Raw genomic sequence first — 23,405 nt, 5'->3', positions numbered from 1 at the left:
TGACGGATGCCAGACCCCCGGACCCTAGTGGAGCCGGCTCAGCAGTGAGCCTACCGAGGACACGCCCCGGTCTCAGCGCCCCGCCCGAGGCATGCCCTGCCTGTCAGCGGCACACACGGATGCCACCCACAGAGCTCACAGCACACACTTAATCCCACGTGACCACATTCCATTGTGCAAAATCTGTCAGAGATCAGAGAGTTTTAATATCCTTTCATCCCCGAAATTTGAAACTGACGCGTTAAGCCATCCCGCCTGAGGCTATCCCCTCAGTCGCTGCTGCAGGGGAAATGCGTACGAACAAACGACAGCTAATGGTAAAGTGGAGCGATTGCAACGACGCCCTGTGGCACACGTCACGCGACTGCGGTCCGACCCTTACTGGGCCACACTCACCTTCTCGGGACGCTCTGAGATGACACGACGCCGAGGTGACGAGATGAAGAGAGGCGAGTGACGCGGGCCTGGTGACAGCGTCCGGCGGCAGCTGACCCGGCGACAGCCGACGAGCACCTCGCGGCTTCGCCCCGGCACGTCCGAGCCGCCGGCATCACTGCTCTGGCGCTTCGGAGCCGCCGCGAAGCGAGATCAGGGCGACTTGAACGCGAGCTCTGAGGGACCGGCACTGAGGGACCGGCACAGCCCGTCCGCTCCGCATGAGGGCATGAGGCTGCGGGGCGCTCGCGGCGGGGAAGCGGCTGCTGCTGAGGACCCCCGGCAGAGGGCGCGCTCACATCCCGCGCGGCGGAGCTGCTCTCGCGAGATTTCATCCAGCCGCTGGGCGCCGCAGGGAAGCGGCTGCCCCTGAGGACCCCCGGCAGAGGGCGCGCTCACATCCCGCGCAGCCGAGCAGCGCTCGTGAGATTTCATCCCGCTGCTGGGCGCGGGCGACTTAAAACGCGTGAATTGTTCTTTCTGAAATTTTCCGCTTAATCTTTTCATAGCGCAGTTGACCGTGGGTCACTGAAACCGCGGAAAGCAAAACTATAGATAAGGGGGAAATACTGTGAAATATTTCTCCAAGAGAGTTTATGTGCGACTCTTTAAAAAAATTAATATCAGCGTTAGATCAACACATTTTCATTCCTAACCGGTAAAACAATATCAGCACAGCTGAGGTCGTCTGGATGACCGGTGACCAAGTTTGCTTGTGTTCACGAAGGCATTGGTGCCAAAGGTTTTAAATTGTCTCAGGAAATGGAAGAGAATTTAATAGGCAATTGATAAGCAACTAAGTGAAGGCCAAACAGTTTCTGTGGTAGTTCAAAGAGAGAAGAATGAAAAAGAGAGAAAATTGACTTGTCACTGAACACAAAGGGATGCAGGCACGCCAATGTCAAAAGAACTGTACTTTATGCCGTGTTCATACCGAAGCCTTTTAGCTTCATCAAAATGACAACTGTTAGGTTAAATTAATGTTATAGTTTTGCTTGTATTTAATTTTTAACTTTGTTTGCCTTTGGAGTTATATAAGACCTGTAAATATGAGAAATTTATATATGGTTTTAATGTCTGCACATTTTAAGTAGTCACAGCATTAAAATAATCTAAGCCGATACTGGAGCCTCAAGAATTAATTTTCACTTGCAGGAAGTCAACCAAGGTTACTTCTTGAAGCATTGTTCGTAACTCAAAAGATTAGAATCACCTGAAAGCCGAAAAATCGACCTATGGGAGACAGGTGACAATGGAACACAATACGGCTGAAAAAAGTGTGAGGAAAGCGGTCTGTACCCACGTGGAGGAATCTAGCCTATTCGTCAAGCAGAAAAAAGTACAGAACAGTGTAGCAATATACTGTCTTACGAGTAAGAAATGGGTAAGAACAAGAGTCGACCTTCCTGTTAGTTTGCATTTACATTTTTAAAAACACTGGGAGGATATTCGCAGAGCTAATTGAACTGGGCGCATCTGGGAGCAGGTGGCAGGAGGGGGCGACAGGACCTGGGATGCGAGTTCAGACTTCTCACCGTGTGTTTTGCTATAGAGCTCCAATTTTTGAAGCATACGAAAGTTACACATATTGAAAAACGGAAACTATATTTTCAAACGAACCATAAAAACTGCCTCGATTAGCTAGGATTAAGAAACACTTCAGTAAGCTGTGGGTGAAAGTGTTTTAGAAGTTCGAGAACAAAAGGCGGCTCGTTTAACTTCTCTGGCCCTCGGTTTGCCGTCCAGCGGACTGGGGCAGTATCGTAGTACACCCCTCACAGCGCTGTCGCGAGGATAGGTCATCCGTGTGGGACGCTGAGCGGCGGATGGCGCAGAAAAACGGCAGCAGCTGTTGCGTGATTGAGGTCTCGGAAGTGGCAGAGCCCTTTAAAAGTGTGAATGAGTGCCGCGTTGTTCAAAATCTGTAGATGGCTGGGCGAGACCCAGAACAGCCAGACTGACGCGAGAGAGCAGAGTCTTGTAGGGCCCAGGTGATGCCGCCGCCTGGAACTGTAGCCCGCGAGTTCTCCGTGGAGACAGCTGGGCGGGGTGGGGGGCCCGCCCACGGCTCCCTCACTCTGGAGTGAGAACTAGCCTGTGGTTTGTTAAATCGATCGTGAATGCCGGCCACCCTTTTCAGGTCCTCTGCAGACAGGGCTAAATTTAGCGAGAGAGAGGACATTTGGATAAATGCACAGGACTATCTAACACAGGAATCCATAGGCCAGGCTCAGCCTGGCCTCGGGAAGGTTGAACTCCGGCAAACGGGAACTCCAAACCCTGGGGGACCCTCTCCCTCCCCGTTGCCTCCGGCCTGCCAGCTTCAGGCCACAGACGGGAATACGTGTTTCTCGATTCCTGTTCTAAATGTCCAGTGAACGGACCAGCTCAGTCTGGCCGGATTCCCACCCCTACACCGAGCCCCTCTGGCTTCGCGGCGAGGGCGGAGGTGTTTCACACACGGGGCTGCTGGGAGCTCATCCCGGGAACCGAGACGTGGCAGGACAGATCTGTCAAAAACGTTCGCCATAGGTAATACACGAGGGTCCCGACGGTGCAGCTCGCAGACAAGCACGGGGCTTCCTCACAGCACAGCTCAGGGACACAGCCCCCCTTCCCAGGCTCTGGCACATTCGTAGTCTGTTTTCACAGGTGCTGCCACATCTCCACCCTGGTGTCCCCTGGCTTCTGTCTCCCTGGCCCCGTCTGGACCCTCTGAGCTCTGCCCCAGCCCTCTCCATGTCCCCCAGGAGCCTCCATGTCCTCTTGTCTGCTCTCAGGTGTCAAGGCAGCTTCCTGACCCAACCTGACCCAACCTGAGAGGTAGACCATTCCCCTCCACATGCTGGCTCAAGACATGGCGACCTCGTCTTCGTGTCCATGGTGAGCCCCACAGGGGACAGGACGCTGAGAGCATGGCACTTCGAGCTTGTGATTTTCTCAACTTGGCTATTTCCAGGCCACAGATTAAAGGAGCTTAACAACCAGATGAAGGGGCAGGGTATCATAAAGACAGGCAAGTCCAGAAGAGTTTACTAAATTTGCCAACCTGGACTGTGAGAAGAGCCATTGGTTCTGCCCAGGCCGTGGTGATTGACTTTATAGGAGGCGACCGGGTGGGCGAACTCCCCGACTTAGCATAGGTGCCCCCGCCCCCCACGCTCATGCCACCCTACAAAGGTCTCACGATGCCTTGCCAGTCCCTTCTCCGCTGTCCCGCAGAAGACACAGACCACAGCAGGTGCTCCATAGACATCTACTTGGTGAACGAAAAAAAAAAAAAATTCCAACCCCAAAGGGGTTTTATGAGAAGCAAGATCGCTATCACTGAAGAGCCGGAAGGAAGGTGAACCCCACTGACGGAAGTCGCGTTTGGGGCATACTTTTCAAAGTGCTCTCTCAGCCATGCATGATCACTGAATACTGCGTACTCTCCAGCAGGTAGGGAGGGGTGTGCAGCGGCTTCGGAGCAGCCCAGCGAGTCAGGTGTTTTTATAATGCGACGAGAATATTTCTTTTCACTGCTGACGACTGTTTACATTTTCCCACTGCAAGGCTAATCTAGCCGTGTCCTTGTCATTTTTCTCTCTCCTGCAGAGGTAAATCCTCTGTCTATAAATGCATACACCCATAATCCCATGAGCTCTGCACAGATAGCGTGGCCTCTTTGACGGAATCACATTCTATTTAATAGCTGAAGGGGTAGCTGACAAGTCATCAGGAGAAAACGGATTTCACAAGCAGACGGAAGCTCTTCCCACCACGAGGTCTGCTAACCACAGAGGTAGGGCTTCAATCTAGAGATAAATATTAGAGATAATTAGCTCCCGGGCCTTTTCAAAAATAAGCTAAAAATAAATTTCAGCTGAACCCACCAAATGTAATTAATGTCAGTTAAATCTCAGTGGCCCTGTTTCTAGGTTTTTGTGATTTTAGAAAAGCTGGTATGAAAAGATCAGGAAATGCTAGAGTATGTTTAAAGCACTGAATTCTTTCAATATTTATGATATGGGCCTACAGTATTCCACTGTCCTTGGACCTGGGGTTCAAAGATAAGACATGCACGGCCTCAGCTCTCAAGAAGCTTACAATTTAGGGCAGATAAATTTGTGATTTTATTTGTATAATAATTATTCAAAATTGAGGGACCCTGGAATATCCTGGGCCTTACTTGGAGACTAAATAAGGCGCTCTCTCTTCCTCCTCCTTCTCCTCCTCCTCCTCCTCCTCTTCTTCTTCTTCTCCTCCTTCTTCTCTCTCTCTCTCTCTCTCTCTCTCTCTCTCTCTCTCTCTCTCTCTCCCTCTCTCCCTCTCATTCTTAACAGGCTATCCCTAATGAGTAATACTTTTTACAAAACACATTATCCTTTAGCTGCGTAAAGAAAAATGATGTAAAAAAATCTAAACTTTTAGCCATCTAGTAAGTGGCAATGTTTCTTATTTTAAATAATGCCCTTTATACTCTTAAAATCACTGTGGACTCCAAAAGTATTCTTTATGTGTCACATCTACTGATATTTATCATATTAGAAATTAAAACTGAGATTTAAAAAAAATTTCTTTATTTATGAATAGCAATAAACCCAATGCCTGTGAACTTGACATGCTTTGTGAAAAAATAACTCTTTCAGGACACAGAAATTTTAGTGGAAAGAGTGGCCTTGCTTTTGCATTTGGCAAACCTCTTCGGTGTCTGGCTCGACAGAAGACACAGCTGGATTCTAACATCTGCTTCCGGATTCGGTCTGCACCAATGCGCTTTTCCACTGCCGTTCATGATGGAAATACGGCCTCATCGGAAATAGTTGGGAAAAGGAAGCATATTCCAGTGGCCGTCGCAGATACTTGTGGCCTTTCCTTTCTGGTATTAAAACGAAACCTGACGAGTGGCAGTTTCTTACAGGTCGGTTGCTGTGTGAACGTTTTGCAGACTTGGAACCCTACGACTCCTGGTCTGGCCGACGCTCTGAACCTGTCTCCTTACCAGAAAAGCTGTCCGTGTCGGGGAGCCAGAGGGACAAGTTCCCCAATATTCAGGTTTCCTCCTGAACGCTCTGACCGCATCGCTGGCAACAAACGCCGTCAGCTGTATTCCTCGAAACGACAGGCTTACTTCGTCCATTTTTCAGAAAACGTCCAACACGTGCCCAAGTCAAAACGGGTCAGTCATTCTTTGAAATAAAACGGGTGTTCCGTGAGCAGAGCCCTGAGTTCGGCTCGCAACCGAGGCGACCGCACGAGCGCCCTGTCCCAGAGACGGCCGCCGTGTTGCAGGGCGCAGCGAGGTCGCCGTTAGGTGGTGAAGGGTGCCAGGACTCCGAGGACGAGGTGACGCCACGTTCCGGCCCGCTCTGAGGGACCAGCCGCTGTACCCACCATTGCGTTAGTGCAATTGTCCCCACAGTGAAAAGGGCAAATCAATCGATGTAATTATGAACATTCCCCTCCCCCGCCCCACCACGGCCTCTCTGAAAGGGGCTCGAGGACCCGCAGGGGTCTGGGCACTGGACTAGGCCGGTCTACTTCACATTCAGTTTAGTCTCAACTTCTGAGGCTCAGCTTCAAAACGTGCTGAAACTTCAGCAGCATGGTCTAGTGAGGAGCAAGAAAGGATGCCAAACTGAGCGGAGGCCCGCGGCCGGGGACCGCCCCTTCGACGAGGGAATTCCAGTGTCAGGTGAAATTCCAAGCCACACTGTGCCGTGAGTGGCAGCCCTGAAGCAGGAGTCTGTTCATTTTAAAAATCACCTCTGGCTCATGGAGCCAGGCGACCCCCAGAGACGCAGTCCGGCCAGAGCTCAGCGGGATGTTCAAGTCGCCGACGGGGTGGGCCGAAGTAAAACACAGGGTCCATTGCTAGCAGCAGGCAAAGAATGTGCTAGTTGGCAAACTGAGGCAGATACTTAACCATTACAGATAGAGCCATTCATGGGAGAGAGCAGAGGGTAAGCCAATGCAACACATGTGGTGTGCAGGTCCCCAAGTCACACCCGCAGGCACACCAGATCTTAGGTGTAGAGTGGCGAGATCAACACAAGACCACACGGGCCGGCATCCGAGCGAGGCTGGAAGAGGCCTCGTCCCTGGGCGAGTCCTGTCCCGGACTGGGGGTGGCAGAGTCGCCGATGCGAAGCCTTCCTGAGCGCCACACCACACCCGCACTCGTCCCATCTGCTAATCTGGTCCATTCGTCTAAGGGATATAATCATGATCGTAGGTGTGCAATATCAGCGCTCGGCTGTTTCCATTACTTAACGATAAGTGTCTTTCATCGGGTTAAAGACACAAAATGTTCTGAATTGTAATCGTAACTTTACCAAGCCCTTCTCAAGCCTCCTCCTGAAACACACTTCGGGCTCCCCCATGCTACTTTCTCTCTTCGGAGCCACTGGCCTTCGATCCCTTTTGTGCACCTCCAGGCCGGTGAAGGACAGGCCTAGGTCCTCCCCCCTCACGTCTACCTTGTGACTTAACACCCAGCTTTGTGTCAAACTGCCCCCATCCCAGGAGGCCTCCCCAGTGGCCCAGCTCTGCCCCGAGGTTGAAGAAAGGTTCTGGTCTCAGCTTCGTCTGGCTCAGAGATGGAGAGTTCCCTCTTCTGCAGAGACACCTTGTCTCTTGGGAGCTATGGAACTGAGTAGGCATCTCCTTCGAGGACAAGTCCGCCAAGTTTCCACAATTGATATGTGTCTAAAAAGACAAAAGCAGCAACATTCCAGAATAGAAGAGCTAAATAAAAGGTAGTAAAAAATGCTGTAAATTGAACATAGTGCTCCATTTAGGTGGTCTGCTGGGAAGCATTTTTAACACTCATCCGTCTTTGCCTCCTTCCTATCTTCCTTTTTCATTTGTTCACCGAGTGTCCAGGGTGGGAGGCGCTTGGCAAATTGGGAGGAGGAGGAGGTGAGGCTCGACAGGTGAGAGGTAATTTCCCCAAAGTCAAAAAAGTGATCGACACAAGAATTGGGATTAGATTCTCGAAGTGTCTGATTCCGAAGCCCAGGCTCATTGTGATACGAATAATATATAGTTTTACGAACATGATTTTCATCATTTCTAATAATCTCACCTGAATTTCTGAATTTCTCACAGTATTTTACTTCTTCTGGTGATGCCACAAATACCAAGAAGGGAAGACGAATTCTTTCGGAGCTTGCTTCCTGGCCTATTACTGCCATTCCACCAGGGTATCCGTTTCCAGGCGGAATTTAGGGATGTGGCCTTTTCCTGGGTCACCCAGCCTCTGTTCGGGGCCCCTGCCTTACCCGGGACGGCCGGCAGAGGGCGCCCTCAGCCGTCGGCCGCCCTCTCTCCGCAAGGCCGGTGGCCAATGAGTCGTGCTGCCACCTTCCTTCCAGTTTCAATAACACCTTCCTCAAACGCACTCTTTAAGGAGTCGCGGCGGGAGGAGGCGGTGGAGAGACCAGCTGGGCACTGCAGAGAGCAAGGCGCCTCGTCCCCTGGGCTGGTGCGGGGAGCAGGGGCTGCGCGGGGCAGCCCCGGGGCCGGCGGCGGGGTGCGTGCGTGCACCTGCTGCTGCGGTGGAAGACGCCCCCCGCCTGCCCAACGCCCCCCGCCCGCCCGAGCCTCGGCGCGCCCCCCGCCCGCCCGAGCCTCGGCGCGCCCCCCCTGCGAGGCGGCGAGAACGCCCCGCGCCCTGCCAGGTCCGGGGCGAAAGCGGTCTGAGGGGGTGACGCCCGTGTGCGTCGGGGCCACTGACGTCACAGTGGAAGGCGGCCCTGCAGGGCGGAGGAGGGACACAGCTGAGGGCTCCCCCTGCTCCAGGCGGCGTTTTGTTTGTTTGTTCCTCATTTTTCCCAACTTCCCTTCGCTCCAGTAGTTTCTTACACACTTGTTGACAGAACTGGGAACACAGCTCCAGTCTCTGAGGTACAGCCTCGGCCCGCCGTCCTCCTGTGGGGACCTCCGCCAGCTAAGCCACCAGCCCCGTGGGACCTAAAACAGCCAGTTCAGCAGCCTGCTGTCGCTGGCTCACGTGGGTTCCGCAGCGTGACCGTACACGGTGCTCACCTCAAAACAAGTGTTTAAATTCGGAGTCTGCATCTTACACTGACCACTCACACCTGTCTGAGGGTCCGACTCCCCAACAGGCCGCGCTCCGGTGAAACCCTCGTCTCCTAACTTGCACGTCGTGTGTGCGGGTTGGGAGGCTGAAAAACAGCGCTGCACTCTCTCTCAAAGTGTTGCAAGGAGGAGTATCCTGTGTCGGGGACAAAGACGCAGGCTCCCCCTGCCAGCGCATGGAGCCGTCACCGGGAAGGGCACAGTCTGGCTCGGCCCCGCCCCCGGCCCCTTCTCCTACAAATGTCACCGTGCGACTTCCCCTGACCCGTGGCACGCAGGCGAAGGAGATGTGTTACTTCAGGGCGTGAAAAGGGGGCGCCCTCTACATTTTCTCTTTCCCCTTCACTCTGGTGAATGAAGAAAACCACAGGCCGGAGGCTGTGGCAGAGCTACAAGATGGAAGGAACCCGGGTCCCGGAATCACAGCGTGGAGGACAGTCTCCCGTGGACCAGGGACGCCCACAAAGGACTGTCGTGTGAGTGAAAAATGAATTTCAACTGTTAGAGCTTTAACGCTTTGGGGGGGGGGTCTGTTTGTTCCAGTAGCTACTGCTACATCTGGTATTAGATCTTTCCTCTTTTTCTGGATAAACAAGGTCACCTCTAGGTGACCCTTAACCCTCTGCGGTGCTCCCACCACACGCCTCCTCTCCAGGAACCTCCTAGGCCCTTCCAAGAACTGTCCAGAAGGGGGTTTCTCTCCACATTTTATCAAGATCTCCCAGGAACATCTAGAGGCTTCACTGGGAAACACCCAAAGCTGAGGTCATGACTTCGTCCTCTTCCGAAGGGCTGGCATCCTGGGGAAGAGCATCCCCTCCTCCGGTCTAGGGTTTCTCTGTCGCACGTCCGAGGGTGTCCACCACGAAACAGCGATTCTTTCCGCTGCTTCAGCGCACCCCACGGGGGCCGGTGTCGGGAGCCTGAAGTCCAAGGCTGCCTCTTGTCACCGCCTCAATTAGCTATCGCCGTGGAAAATGCCGCGTAACCAGCCCCGCTGGAACTCAGCGGCGGACAACACGACAGCGAGGTGTTCCCCTTTCACGGGTGGCTGTGCAGCCCACGCCGCACTCTGGCGCCCAGGCCGGGGGGCGGTGCCCACATGGGCACGTCTTTGTCCCGGCTCCCAGATGGGGACGTGTGAGACCTGTTATGACCTGCGCTCACAGTCACTTCCACCCACATTCCACGGGCCGAAGCACGTCCATGGCCAGGCGGGACGCAGGGGCATTGAAGCGCGCGGCACACGGGGGCCCTGGGCACGGCCTGCGGTAACAGCGGGACACGAACCAGTGATTCAGCCCCCCACAGCCCGAGCAACGGAGAGTGGGGGGCCAGGAGCTGGGCCGACCCGCGCGCACAGAGCCTCTGCCCAAGGTCAGAAATGGATACCCACCAGGGGACACTCCTGTTCGCTACGACGAGTCCTTGGGAAATGGCCTTTTTAAAGCCCCTGCGGTAATTCAGGGGGAGGAAGGGAGTCAGACCTGTAGCACCATCAAAGGTTGTGTGTCCAGCACTCCTCATGTGTTCTGCTCATGTCTGTTGACCACCCGCCAGCAGAAATCCATCCCACCGGACTGCCAAAGCCATGTGCAGCCTGATGGACAGCTTCAGTCCGCCCCCCACCCACCCCCAGACCGAGAAAGGAGCTCACCAAGGACAGCACCCAGTTGGCAGGACCAAGGGGAGGCCAGGGCAGCATCTGATCGGCACACGGGTGTCTGCAGAGCCCAGCGCCCGCTCCAGCACCCTGTCCCCGTTAGTAGGTCTCGTTGGCAATGACAGACGTGTGCAAAGGTGGCCCCTGTGGCCATAACCGAGGTCGTGGGGCCAAGGGCTCAGGTGGGTCGCCGTTGGTTGGACTCTTCCCGAGGGAAAGCTAAGCAAAGCTTCGTGAGGACACCAGGGCTCTGAGACTGTAACCCCACCGTGATGTCCCTCTGCGGTTACCTCGCAGTCCGTCTGAACACATTTTGGGAGAAAGTGAGTTGCCGAAAACGCCCCTCTATCCTTCCTGACACCCCGCTCACTTTCCATCTCAATCAACCATGCCCTCGGAAGAGGAGAGATGGGACTGTCAATCAAGGAGCTAAGACGTGGGCCCTGCTCTAAAGCCGTGGACTTGACACGCCCGAAGACCAGAACAAAACATTCCGGCACCCCCTGTGTCCCACGGTGGATAATGTTCTCCGTCCACCCAGTAGGCTTTCTCTGGTCTCAGGCTGTCGGCCACACTTCGCTTCAAAGACGTGTTGGTCGCTCTGCATTTTGCTCATCAGAGCCGCACAGCAGAGACGGCCACGAAAACCCGCTCAGAGACATTCCCCGCAGGCGCCGAGGTCTCAGGGGCAGTCTGAAGGTCGGACAAAACTCTCTACTTGAGCAAATTTGAGGCAGACTCCTCTGAGCCGCCTTCCGGCGACTTTGGCAGGAGCCCCTGCCCTCACTCTCCTCTTAGCAACCCCCCGGGGATCCCCTAGCTGTTCCGGCCCGCACCCCCGCATCCAGCGGAGAGCAGCAACGCTTCGGCATTTCCACGGGCTTGACCTCTGTGTCAATTACCACGAATAAAGTCTTCCTTTCCACTTCCACAAGTGTCAGAATAATTTTTTCTTTAATGCAACAAAAACCCAAACCCAGAATCTTGCTGTGGTGGAAGAAGGGCTTCTCCGCCAGCTTCTGTTTGCTGTCCTCAGAGCCGCAGACAGACACCCGCTTTGGTCACTTAGAGGGTCCTCCGGGTCGCCTACTTCGGCCGCGAGATTCCAAGCGTGTGATCCAGCAGGCGATGTCCGCACAAACCAGGAAGCGCTCTCCGTGCGCGTTACAAACGGAGCTCTGCACACGCGCCGCCGGAATACCTGCAGGGCCGTCCGGAGCTCACGCGCGCGCACACGCACGCACGCACACACACACAGGCACGCACGCGCGCGCACACGCGCACGCGCCCCGCCCCCGCCGCCCCTGCGGGTCTGCGCCGCGTGACGCGTCCCCCGAAGCAGGCGCGGGTGCCCCGGGCGCCCCCCCTGGCGAGCGCACGGACGGGGGCGCGCGCACCCGGGTCGCGCTCGGTCACGGCACCGCCCCGGCTCCTCCCGCCGCCTCGAGCGGAGGCCGCGCACGGCCGCGAGCGGGAGCGGCGGGCGCGGGCGCGGGCGCGGGCGCGTCCCCCGGCGCCCGGCCCGGTGACATCACCGCGCTCCGCCCCTCGCCTCCCAACACCCTCCGCTCGCGGCCGGGCCCGCCCTCCGCCACCACGTGTCCTCGCGCTCCCTCCCGAGGGGCCGCGCGCCCGGGCAGGCGGAGGGACGACGGGGATGGCGCTGTGACAGCCGGGCCGGAGCCCTCGGCGTCTGCCCGCGCCCCGGCGGTCGGCGCGGCGGTGAGTGCGCGCGGGCGGCGCGGGCGCGCGGGGCCGGGCGGGGAGCCTCGCGGGGCCGGAGCCGCGGCCGCGCGGCGGGCGGGGGCCGAGGCTGCAGCCACACCGCCGCCTTTGTTGCGGGCCGGCGGGCGGCGCCGGCGCTCGGCAGGTGCGCGGGGCCGGGCCGCGCCGCGCCGGGGAAGGAAATGGGACAAGATGGCTGGAGGGACCCGAGCGTCCCGGGGACGCGGGCGGCGGGCGGAGGCCTGGCCGCGAGCGCCTCGCCCTTCGCTCCCCACCCGTGCCCGGACGCCCGCGGGGAGGCCGCGGCCAAGTTGGGGCCCGGTCCCCACGGATCCGAAGCCTGTGCGGCGCACCCCGGACCGCTCCCCGCCGCCTTCGCCGTAGAAGCCGACTTTGAACTCGGGAGCGATCTTCTCTGGCTGCGCGCGGGAGGATGCGGCTCCCAAGATGCACCCACCGCACACCTGGGCACCGCCTGCCCCCCGAGGGCAGGGGCGCGGCCCTTTGTACCGTCCTCCGAGCTCGGCCCGGGGGGCACTTGCGCCCAGCGGCAGGGAGGCCGAGCCCGGTGGGCTGGGCCTAGGGCCGGGCGCCAGCAGCTTTGCACCTTCGTGGGTATCCAGGCGCCACCCCTCCCTGTGTGTCACCAACTCCAGAAGGACTATTTTCCGACCCGGCTCAGGGACAGAACCTTTGAATCTGGAGATCTGGGTGACGGGGGCTTCTCGGCTCCCCAACCTCCTGAGGCTCAGCCGGTCTGTGGGAACAACCCAGCCGAGCAAGTGCCCTGTGTCCAGACACCCGTACTGATAGGAAGCAGCACCCCTGCTGCCCCCCACCCCGCGTCGCAGTGTTGGGGTGGCTCTAGCTGTGCGAGGGCTGCCTTTCCTACACTCTCCTGGAATGTTTACACCCCCCCCCACACACACACACCTTCTACCCTTGGGTGTCCACAGAACCAGTCTGCTCTCTCCTCCACAGGTAGCTTTCTAAATACTGGAAGGCAGCCAGGGAACGCATCTGCCTCCCACCCCTCTTTTTATCACAATTAAATGCATCCCGTCCAGCTCCCAGGTGCTTTCCCTGAAGCTCCCCCCCCAACCCCAGGCCCGCCTCTGCACCCCCACTCCTCTCCAGCCAGCTGTGCTTGGGGCCAAGGAGGGCCGTGGAGGCCCCGGACTTGCTGTTGAAGAGTTTGCACAAGCGCCTGCTTTTTCTGAACCGAATCTCGCTTGCAGACATGGAGTCCACAGGCTGCCCCCTGAACTTGAGCCTGAAAGTGGAGGAACAGGAAGAGGAGATTCAGAGCCGGGCACTGGAGAGTGGCCCCACGGACACGCAGAAAGTCCGGATCTGCTCAGAGGGCGGATGGGTGAGTGAGTGTGCGGGAGTGGCGGCCGCACCTGGCGGGAGGGCCGCCCGGAGCCAGGCCGTAGTAGGCCTCCTCCTGGGCAGACAGGAAGTAAAAATAGCCGGGCCAAGGCCTCCGTTTGCATTCCTAAGAAAAGTGTGCTGTGAGGCAAGGAGGCACTGGTTACCTAGTTACCTGGTTACCTGAGCAGTCTCTGCAGCCCTGCGGCTTGCCGTGGGCAGGATGGGGAGGCCAAGGGGCCACAGCCCAGTCGCCCCCACACCCTGGGTCCCCTGCACTCTGCTCAGTGCGAGGCATGTTGTTGACACCAACTGCATGCTTGGCGACCTGTGTTAAAGAAAAAAATGGCTGTGACAGGGTGGTAGGGACTCCGTTGAGGACTGTTGTTGAGACCGTCACAATAGGGAACAGAGAGACTGGGTCCCGCACGAATCCAGTAAAGACAAGTGGGGATTCTTAGCCAGGAGGCGGAGAGGAAGGACCAGTGGACGGACGGGCACCAAGAGGAGACGTTGGGGTCCGGGGACTTGCTGAGGGCCGGCCGGCCGGGACGGTCAGGGATCCCGGGCGTGAGGTCCTCCCTGACTTATCAGCACTCTTGCCGAAACTGGGCTAAATGGGCTGAGGGCAGGGGCGGAGCCCAGAGGGAGGCCGGGTGGGGAAGGGGGCTCAGAGGAGCCTGACTCAGGTGTGAGCAGAGAGAGAGTCTTTGTTACCTGTGGCTGATGGAAGGGGGAACCTCGTTAAACAGGCCTGAGGGGTGCTGGGCTGCATCTCCAGCTGGCCTGGACTGGGGGACGGGCTGGTAGGCAGCTGGGAGTATGGAGCATAGCCACACAGAATCGTGTGAGAGAACTGGGGTAAACTCGCAGAAAATAAGTCAATGCAACAGATATTTATAGTTATAATTAGGTATAATTATTCGCAGTACTTACTGGACTCCACAGTAACTGAGTATGAGTGGTAAATAAGCAACAGATTGACATTTCTCTGCTCAGTTTTCCGTTGCTTGTGAACGTTATCAGTCTACAGACTACGCTTTGTTTCGGGGGAAAGATCAGTATTCACAGAGCCTTGACTCTTTCGTGTCACCCAGTTCAGCCCCCCGCCCACGTGAGGGAACTGGGGTGCAGAGAGCTCATCCCCTTCGCCCCCGGGGTACGCATGTGCTCTGACATTGGTTCTTAAAAAGCCTCCTGAGCTGGACTTGCTTGTGCGTTTTGCTCTGCGTCTGTTATACCTCAAGAATATAAAGGAAAACGCACCCGCAGGCTCGGGTTCACCGGTCCCGCCGCGGAGGCCGCGCTGCGCCGGTCTCTTCCACGTTCTCCGCCCACCTGCCCTCCCGGTTCTGGTCCCTGCAGCCGGGGGACTCAGGAGGGCAGGACTCAGTCCTCTGTCGCTCGGAGCCCTGGGCTTGGAGGCTGACCTGGCCCAGCCAGAATGAGTGTGTAGGGACGGCGAGAAAGGTGCAAGGGGAAGACCGCGCTCCACTGGGAAAGGACGAGGTAACAGAGGAGCTGGGGGCGGGGGTGGCCTTGGTGGCCTCCGGGCGCTCTGCCGTCCTCCCACGGTTAGAGAGCATCCAGGCTGGTGGAGCTGCTGATCTCACGAGGAAGACAGAGAAGGGAGCGTAATTACTAGCACCGTATTCGGGGTGCGGTGGGGGCGTGTTAGTTCGGGGGTGTCGCATTCAGGCTGGACCACTCAACCGGCTTCGTGGACGAGGCAAACCCGGACCTGGTTTTGAGCGCTGGGCAGTTTTGCCCCCAGCCCCCTCCCCTCCAGGGGACATTTGGCAAAGTCCGGCGACATCTTTGATTCTCGTGACTCGGGGTTGGGGCTGGGGCACGGGGACATCCTTCTGGCTTCTCCTGGGTAGAGGCCCGGGCTGCTGCTACACACCTCTGGTACCCAGGATGGCTGACAATCAAGAGTTCTCTGGCCCCGCATCAGCCCAGGCTGGAGAACCCTGCTCCAGGGCAGTAAGCCAGGGGAAGAGATGTGTGCTTTCGTTGCAGAGAGCTGAGTGAGTGTGATCGGCGAAAGCCGTTGGTGTGTGAGCGCCACGCTGTGCACGAGGATAGCGTTCCCTGGGGAGTTGGAGTAGGCACACAGGTCTGAGTAGAGAAACGGAGACGAGGACTTTGCCCGCGTTCCGGTGGAGTGTGGACCCGGCCAGGGGGGCTGGTCTTGCATTGCGGGGGCAGAGGGTGCAGCTCCCGTCGGGGGTAGGGGACAGCCCCTCTGAAGTGGCAGGACAGCCAGTCCCGCGGCCCGTTTCATCGGCCGAGGGAAAGGGACTATAAATAAGTATGGCCTAGATCTGGAACTTCCTCCGGAGAGGAGGGCCCGAGGGGTTGTCTGGAGCCTGGACGTGGGAGCGGCGGGCGGAAGACTCCCACGGGCCTTCCTTCCAGGCCGCTCGAGCCTGAGGACAAGGCCTGGGGCCCGTCTGTTGGCTCCTCCTGACACGTCACACTTGAGGGCTCGGGGCCACTCTCGCTCCAAAGTGCAGACTAGGTTTGTGACAGATAAAACTTAATGACTGTTTGAAACTGTTTCAAGTGGAGCCAGAGAAGGGAAATTCAGAGAGCACTGGCTTCAGTCTTTTGTTCGAAACCATGTTTAAGTGGTGGCTGTCCGCAGGAGGCGCCAGGCCCTGCCGGCCGGGCTCCGTCTTCTGCTGGCGGAAGCTGCCGCCCGGACTTCAGGTGGCGCTGGGTCCAGATTGCAGCCTGGCCGCTTACTGGCTGTGACCTCGGACCAGAAACGAGGCCTCTCAGAGCCTGTCCCCTCCTTGATCAAATGTGGTCGTTGCTGGGGAAGAACACAGAGCATCCATGGGCATTTCCTGTAGGTGCTGCCTCCGTGTGGGGTGCTCTCAGGGCAGGGAAGGGACAGTGCACTTGGGGAACAAGGAGGAGGGGCCGGTATGTCTAAGGGATGGATGGCCAGACACCGGAAGAAGCCACAGGCTGGGCAGACGGCAACGTTCTAAGCTGATGGAAAACATCAATGATCTTCTGGTCCTTACGGTCAGCTTTGGGAGCGGTGACACCAAGTAACCGGCCGGAAACGAGTGGCCCCGTGGCTTCTTAGCACTGAATAGCATGACCTCGGAGTGGGGTTTTTGGTGACCGAAAGATAAAAGGTAGTGACGAGAAAAGCAAGTGTTCGAACGAACAGGGGGAGGTTGGTTTGGTGGCTCGGCTGCCTTTGCTGCTGGGCGCCCCCTGCCCCAGGGGAGCCGCGTGGGCCGAGGGTGACGGGCAGCCGGCATCCCTGGGGCTTGCTGCCGGGTCCAGGCAGGGGGCTCGCTCTGTATGCCCCTGCACCCGTCCAGGCTCCCGCCAGCTTGTCTACTCGTGCTCTCGGACCCTGGGACAGACCGGCGGCCCCCAGGCTGCTTTGAGTTCAGAATCCAGCATGAGACCCCGTGAGCCGGAGGGCAGTGCCAGGAGCACCGAGGCCCAGGCGGGCGGCGACCCCTCCCATGGCACTTACAGGCCCAGCCGGCCCCAGCTCCACCCGACGGGGAGGGTCAGGCCCTCTGAGCGCCGCGCTGGGGACGGGCCTCGGGGTGTCCCCTGGTTGTGGTCGTGGTCTGGCTCTGGCAGGACTGTCTCCTGGCCTGGGCGTCGGTGGCTGGGGGGTTCTCAGGGTGCTGCTGCCCTGGGCGGGTGTGGGGACCGGTGTGTGTGTCCCGTCGTGCCGTGCATGGCCGTGCAGGTGGACAGACAGTTCCCCCTGCCAGGGCCCCGCCCCGGGAGGCGCGGGCGTGAGCCGGCCGGCCCGTGCCGCCCCGTTGAGAAGGGCCCGTCCTGCTGCAGGTGCCCGCCCTGTTTGACGAGGTGGCCATCTACTTTTCCGACGAGGAGTGGGACGTGCTGACGGAGCCGCAGCGGGCCCTCTACCGGGAGGTCATGAGGATGAACTACGACACCGTCCTGTCCCTGGGTGAGGCTCGTGCTCCTGCGGCTCCTGGCAGCCCGGAGCCCCGCCGTCACCCCGCGCCCCTGGCACCTCTCCCTCCGCAGCCTCCGTCCCCCTCATCCTGTGCCCTGCATGTCTCCTGGGTTCGAGCTTGGCAGGGACAGGGACGGGGCGCCCTGGCCAGCAGCATGTGGGGCTCTCCGAACCGCCCTCAGTCACGCAGGCATTCACATCAAGACCAGGAAGATGTAGCCCAGGGGGCGTCACCGTGGGCCTGGGCCTGTCCCTCCCATGTTCCTTAGGATGGGGGCAGCCTCCTTGCCACTCTGTCTACCTCGGGAGCTTGGGGACATACCCCCAAGGAACGCGTGCTCCCCGCCCAGCCCTGATGGCCACACTATCAGTGTAAGCATCCGGAGGGACGCCCCAGTTTGCACACGTGGGTGTGACAGTGGCCATTAGCATCGGAGGCCGTATCCGTCCACTGCCACTGTCACCGGCGTCCTCGGGGCCAGCCCTCGTCAGCGAGATCCATGAGTTCCCTCGGGCACCCTATTTCCCATCGCGTTTCTTCAGCATCCTAGGCCCTCCCCCCCATCTTTCCTAAGTCTCCCTGTGGCGGGGGCCGGGGAGGGGGTAAGTGCCGCCAAGGACTGACTTTGCCCGAGCCCCAGACGGTAACGCGGCGGCTACGTGTGTCACGTCCCGTGAACAGAATTCCCGTTCCCGAAGCCGGACGTGATCTCGCGGCTGGAAGGCGAGGGCGAGGCCCAGGACTGCGACGCGTGGCAGTTCCCAGGAGGAACCTTCGCAGGTGGGGCGATGAAGTGGGGGTGGCGTCCGTCCCGCGGGGCCGTCCCGCGCTGGGCTGGGTTCCAGGCTCAGTCCCGGGGCGCCCGCCCGAGGGGCAGGCAGGGTCGCGAGGCAGAAAGATAATGGGCGCTGGAGCTGAAACTCTCCTCCTGGTGTTTGCCGAGGGGCCCCCTTCAGCGCTCTGGGCCTCTGGGCTGCCCTGTCCGCCGAGGGCAGGACGTCCCCACGGGCGACCCACGGGGCAGATGAGGCGGACCGAGGCAGTGTGGCGTGAGGTCCAGCGCGCATCCTGGGCGAATGGGGCCACCCTGGCCCCCCGTTAAGATGCAGGGCTAGGAGGACAGCAGCCGTGGGGCCTCACAGCCAGGAGGGTTTACTCGCTTCTTCCCTGTGGCTGAGAACTCCGAGGGCCACGTGTCATTGAGTCCAAGACGCATTTTCCCAGCCCTTCGGCATCTCTGAAATCGAGGATGCCTCTTAAAATTTCGGTGCATCTTGCAACCGACGGCATCTTCATTTCGATGCGATACGGTAGGTAGACCTTACGCGCCCCAGGCCGGGCGCCCGTGTTGGGCTCCCAGGGCTGCTGCTTGCGAGCTCAGCGGCCTTGACGGCTCACTGGACTTCTGCAGCGTCATCTGCAGAGAGGCGGTGATGACCCACTGACCGCGAGAAGTGGCTGTGGGACTCCTGGGAACTGGCACGGGGGTCAGGGTTTAAGACGGGCCATCCGGCGTGAGAGATCGTGCCTTTGGCGACCCTCACGTTAAGGGGTCCTTGGCCTTTGCACCGGAGGCATCGGGGCGTAAGGCAGACGTTGTGTTGCTGACGGGCACGGTCGCCGCCCCTCCCCCTCTGTCTCCGCAGAGAACGAGGACACGGACGTCAAGCGCGCAGACTGGGCGGGGCCGCCGCGCCCCGCCTCCCCGCGCCCCGCGCCGCTGCCCCTGGGCGGCTTCGGCCTCCGCCTGCCCCGCGACTTCGCCGAGCTGCCCGAGTGGAGCGAGGGGTACCCCTTCTACATGGCCATGGGCTTCCCGGGGTACGACCTCGCGGCCGACGAGCTGGCCGCCAAGTTCCCGTTCAGCCGCGGGATGCGCCGCAGCTACGACGCGGGCTTCAAGCTGATGGTGGTGGAGTTCGCCGAGAGCACCAACAACTGCCAGGCGGCCAAGCAGTTCGGCGTGCTGGAGAAGAACGTCCGCGACTGGCGCAAGGTGAAGCCGCAGCTGCAGAACGCCCACGCCATGCGGCGCGCCTTCCGCGGGCCCAAGAACGGCCGCTTTGCCCTGGTGGACCAGCGCGTGGCCGAGTACGTGCGCTACATGCAGGCCAAGGGGGACCCCATCACCCGGGAGGCCATGCAGCTGAAGGCGCTGGAGATCGCGCAGGAGATGAACATCCCCGAGAAGGGCTTCAAGGCCAGCCTGGGCTGGTGTCGCAGGATGATGCGCAGGTACGACCTGTCCCTGAGGCACAAGGTCCCGGTGCCCCAGCAGCTGCCCGAGGACCTGACGGAGAAGCTCGTCACCTACCAGCGCAGCGTGCTGGCGCTGCGCAGGGCGCACGACTACCAGGTGGCCCAGATGGGCAACGCCGACGAGACGCCCATCTGCCTGGAGGTGCCGTCCCGGGTGACGGTCGACAACCAGGGCGAGAAGCCGGTGTTGGTCAAGACGCCCGGCCGGGAGAAGCTGAAGATCACGGCGATGCTCGGGGTGCTGGCCGACGGCCGCAAGCTGCCGCCCTACATCGTCCTGCGGGGCACGTACATCCCGCCCGGCAAGTTCCCCAGCGGCATGGAGATCCGCTGCCACCGGTACGGCTGGATGACCGAGGACCTGATGCAGGACTGGCTGGAGGTGGTGTGGCGGCGGCGGGCGGGCGCACTGCCCAAGCAGCGGGGCATGCTGATCGTCAACGGCTTCCGCGGCCACGCCACCGACTCGGTGAAGAGCTCCATGGCGAGCATGGACACCGACATGGTGGTCATCCCCGGCGGCCTGACCTCGCAGCTGCAGGTGCTGGACGTGGTGGTGTACAAGCCGCTCAACGACAGCGTGCGGGCGCAGTACTCCAGCTGGCTGCTGGCCGGCAACCTGGCGCTCAGCCCCACCGGCAACGCCAAGAAGCCGCCCCTCGGCCTCTTCCTGGAGTGGGTCATGGTCGCGTGGAACAGCATCTCCAGCGACTCCATCGTCCAGGGCTTCAAGAAGTGCCACATCTCCAGCGCCTTGGAGGACGAAGACGACGTCCTGTGGGAGATCGAGAGCGAGCTGCCAGGGGGAGGGGAGCCGCCCAGAGAGTGTGACACCGAGGGCCGCTGAGGGGACGGTAAGGGGACCGCCAGGACGCGCGGTGCCCCCGGTGTGGCCAGTGTCCCTGGCGGCCTCTCGCCTGGCCCGTCTCCCCCTAGGGCCCCTGGGAGCGCACAGGCCACCGGCCCGCCATCTAAAACCCCGGGGCCGGTTCACAAGTCGTTCTCTCTGTTTTCCAGCGAATGGAACTGTCGGAAGCAGCCGGGGAGGACCCTCAGGAAGATTCCTCGACGTGTGGGTGCACAGGGAGCAGGGCCGGGGGCCGCCCGCCCCTCCCCGCCCCCACGACGTGTCAGAAACGCCCGGGACCCTTCATCTCGTCACAGACGTGATTGGGGAAGAAACTGCTTCTGCCCCGTTTCTTAGAGACGTGACCCCCTGTGTCCATCAGAGGAAGCGTGTGACTGTGACGGACAAAGGCACCTCCCGGGGAAGAGACCGGCCGTTCGGCACCAGCAGGAGGCTCGTCACACACGTGGGTGCCACCCTGCTGGTGTCCCCTGTGTGGCGAGACCTCGAGTCCTTGTTTTCTTCTGCCTTTAAAAATGCTTCCAAGAGTAGAGCCTGTCCCAGCAGGTGAAGACTGCACGCAGGCTTGGTAGAAACACGTCACTTATGTCTACCTGCTACTCACACGTTTCCTCCTTTAGAAAAAATGAGATACTAATGATAACAATTCGGACCCCGGCCTGGTGCCGGCAGATGGCTTTTCTCTAGACAGACTAGGTTAGCGGGGAAGAGGCAGGTGAATATAAACCGCCGGTTTATCTATCTTCCCAGCCTGGGTGGCAGCTAGACTTCCGTCGGGTCTCATTCGATGGCCCCGTTTTTCGCTATTATTATTGTTATTGTATTTAAGGCTGGGGCGGCAGTTAGCACACACGCGCTTCTGTTTCTCAGGCTGCCTGCAGGAGTCAGGGTCATCTGCTGCCGCATGGTACAAGGCTCACTGACTCCTCTGACACTTGTCTTGGGAGCATCTTCTAATGTTTTTATCACGAGGGCGGTGCGGCGGCTTGGGCCTTCGGCCACAGCCGTTTGTAGACTTCTGGTCTCCTGCCCTGCGGGAGTAGGTGGGAGGAGGTCTCCGAGTTTTTACACTATAGCGATTTGCATTCCCACGTAAGTCGAGTGTTATGAAAACATTCCTTCAAAGCTATCAGCGCTACAGAAAACATGCCAGAGCCTCCCAGACAAGGCCACTGCTGGAAATGTCATTCCAATGTCACATCTGGCAGCAGGCTTCCACTTCCTTCTTGTAGACTCAGCTAGCTCATTTGTAGGATCCTGTTCTTGGCATCTGGAAACACCTCTTTCTACTCAGGTACTCATTTTCCCATTAGCGATTCACCTTCCTCCGCTTTTTAAAACCAGTTTCCCTCCCAAGAGGGGGAATTTACTTCATTTCCGGTTTCAGAATTAACTTTCAATATTTGAATTGTGTCCCCGCTTACAAACTGCTGTATTCCTTGTCATCTCAAATGGCATCTAAACCCAGCTACTTTGCATTCCAGAAGTTTCCATTCCTGACAACTCCACTTAATTTATCCTCCATTCTCCTGGTTCCTGGCGTTGTCCTCCTTATGTCCTGTTTTACTTGCTTTGGGAGCTTGAAGGATTTTCTAAGAACGAATTCCGGGTCCCTGCGCTGGGGCCGGAGTTCACCGTGCAGAGGAGAGGAGGAGACGGGCTGAACTCCCGATCATTCCACCGCCACCTGCTTGCATCTCGCCGACCGCTGACAGATGATGCCTTAGAGGTTGCACCGCGCTGGGATTCCTCGAGCAATGGCCCCGCTGTCAGGGCTCTTCTGGGCTCTTCCTTCCACTGACCGCAGTGTGACCGATGCCTCAGCCCCGTGCAGCCGTCCCGCAGCGTGGCCGCTGCCCTGGAGCTGCTCCAGCACAGAGACAGCTGTACCCCCAGTAGATAGGAACTGATCCCAACAATAAACTTTCATAATAAAGACCATAGGCTGCGGTGGTTTTGTTATATACCTGCTAGTATGTCACATTTCATTATCGTTGACACTTTATTCTACCAATACATCACACCCTCGAATCAAAAAGGTGTTCGTGGGGTGGCCATGTACGTAATGGTATCTTTGATCACAAAGAAGAAACATGATGTGTGTGTGTGTGGGGCGGGGGGGGGGGGTTATAAACTGGCTTCTACGTGGTACAGGGGGCAGTGGGGGAGGGCTGGCAGAAATTGCTTTTTCTTCAGTCCGTCACCTTTTGGCTGCTGTCAGGGATGGTCCGTTACTGAAATCCATAAAGGGGGTATTCAACTTAAATGAGTAAAAGCAGCGCTAGCATGTTGGTGAACAGAAAACTTAGTTTAATATCCCCGTTTTCATAAACTTCTTTAAAAATGGAAGCATGATGAACTCGTGCCCTTTCACGGTGTGCTTTCAGTAAAATTCGTCCTGACAATTCACTGTGCCCACAGATTCAATTAAATAAGCACTAGATATGATCTGGAGATCCCCCCTTTTTAAGCCATCAGAATCAAACGTGAACCCAGTGGGCAGCGGTGCCGCAGTTGGAACCCACCTTCTGTGGGGCAGAGGTGTCAGGACTCTTCCGGGGGCTCCTGAAAACTGCCCCTGAGAATCACCCTGCCTGCCTGCCCCGCACCTTAGAGCGTGGGCCTGAAACAGGAGGCCAGGGGAGTGTGCTGGCGTCCCGCGGTCCCTCCGGAGCAGGTGGCTGCAGGAGCCGAGGCCGGTCCTGCAGAGCCGGGAGGCGTTTGTTTGGACCTGGATGAAACCTGCCCTTGTGAGGGCAGCAGGACCCAGCCAGGACCCCTGGCTGCCTCCGCGTCTGTGGAACGCACGGACTCCAGCACACGTGGCGTCAGTGCCCTAGAAAGAACCGCGGCGCTGGGCGACGCCGCTTCGCACCCTTCCACGCTCACGTGGCGCGCGTCGTCCCATCTGCTCTGCGGGGCCTGTGCCGGCAACGGAAGCTGTTTGTTTTCCCTTGTTAAGTCTTAACCTCCGTGTCACAAAAGGAAGAGCTGACATACCTTATTTTTCTCATCTAGAACATTCTTT

General features: G+C 58.7%; 1 protein-coding gene across 1 annotated transcript; it reads left to right on the top strand.

Annotated features, from left to right (window-relative positions):
- The first annotated feature begins 11,767 nt into the window (after nucleotides 1-11,767).
- On the top strand, nucleotides 11,768-22,318 carry POGK (pogo transposable element derived with KRAB domain). The gene is made up of 6 exons (XM_016148551.2): nucleotides 11,768-11,905; nucleotides 13,147-13,280; nucleotides 17,114-17,240; nucleotides 17,932-18,030; nucleotides 18,897-20,363; nucleotides 20,527-22,318. The coding sequence occupies exons 2-5, from the start codon at nucleotides 13,149-13,151 to the stop codon at nucleotides 20,354-20,356; spliced, it is 1,818 nt and encodes a 605-aa protein (XP_016004037.2). The 5' UTR covers nucleotides 11,768-11,905; nucleotides 13,147-13,148; the 3' UTR covers nucleotides 20,357-20,363; nucleotides 20,527-22,318.
- Nucleotides 22,319-23,405: the final 1,087 nt, after the last annotated feature.

The sequence above is a fragment of the Rousettus aegyptiacus genome, unplaced genomic scaffold, assembly GCF_014176215.1.
Source record: "Rousettus aegyptiacus isolate mRouAeg1 unplaced genomic scaffold, mRouAeg1.p scaffold_m13_p_17, whole genome shotgun sequence".
In the NCBI taxonomy this organism is placed as follows: Eukaryota; Metazoa; Chordata; class Mammalia; order Chiroptera; family Pteropodidae; genus Rousettus; species Rousettus aegyptiacus.
This window is presented reverse-complemented; position numbering and strand designations above follow the sequence as displayed.

Coding starts and splice junctions, on each gene's coding strand:
- POGK (XM_016148551.2), top strand. CDS start 13,149: ATGGAGTCCACAGGCTGCCCCCTGAACTTGAGCCTGAAAGTGGAGGAA. Junction 13,281..17,113: donor TCTGCTCAGAGGGCGGATGG/GTGAGTGAGTGT, acceptor GTCCTGCTGCAG/GTGCCCGCCCTGTTTGACGA. Junction 17,241..17,931: donor CGACACCGTCCTGTCCCTGG/GTGAGGCTCGTG, acceptor TCCCGTGAACAG/AATTCCCGTTCCCGAAGCCG.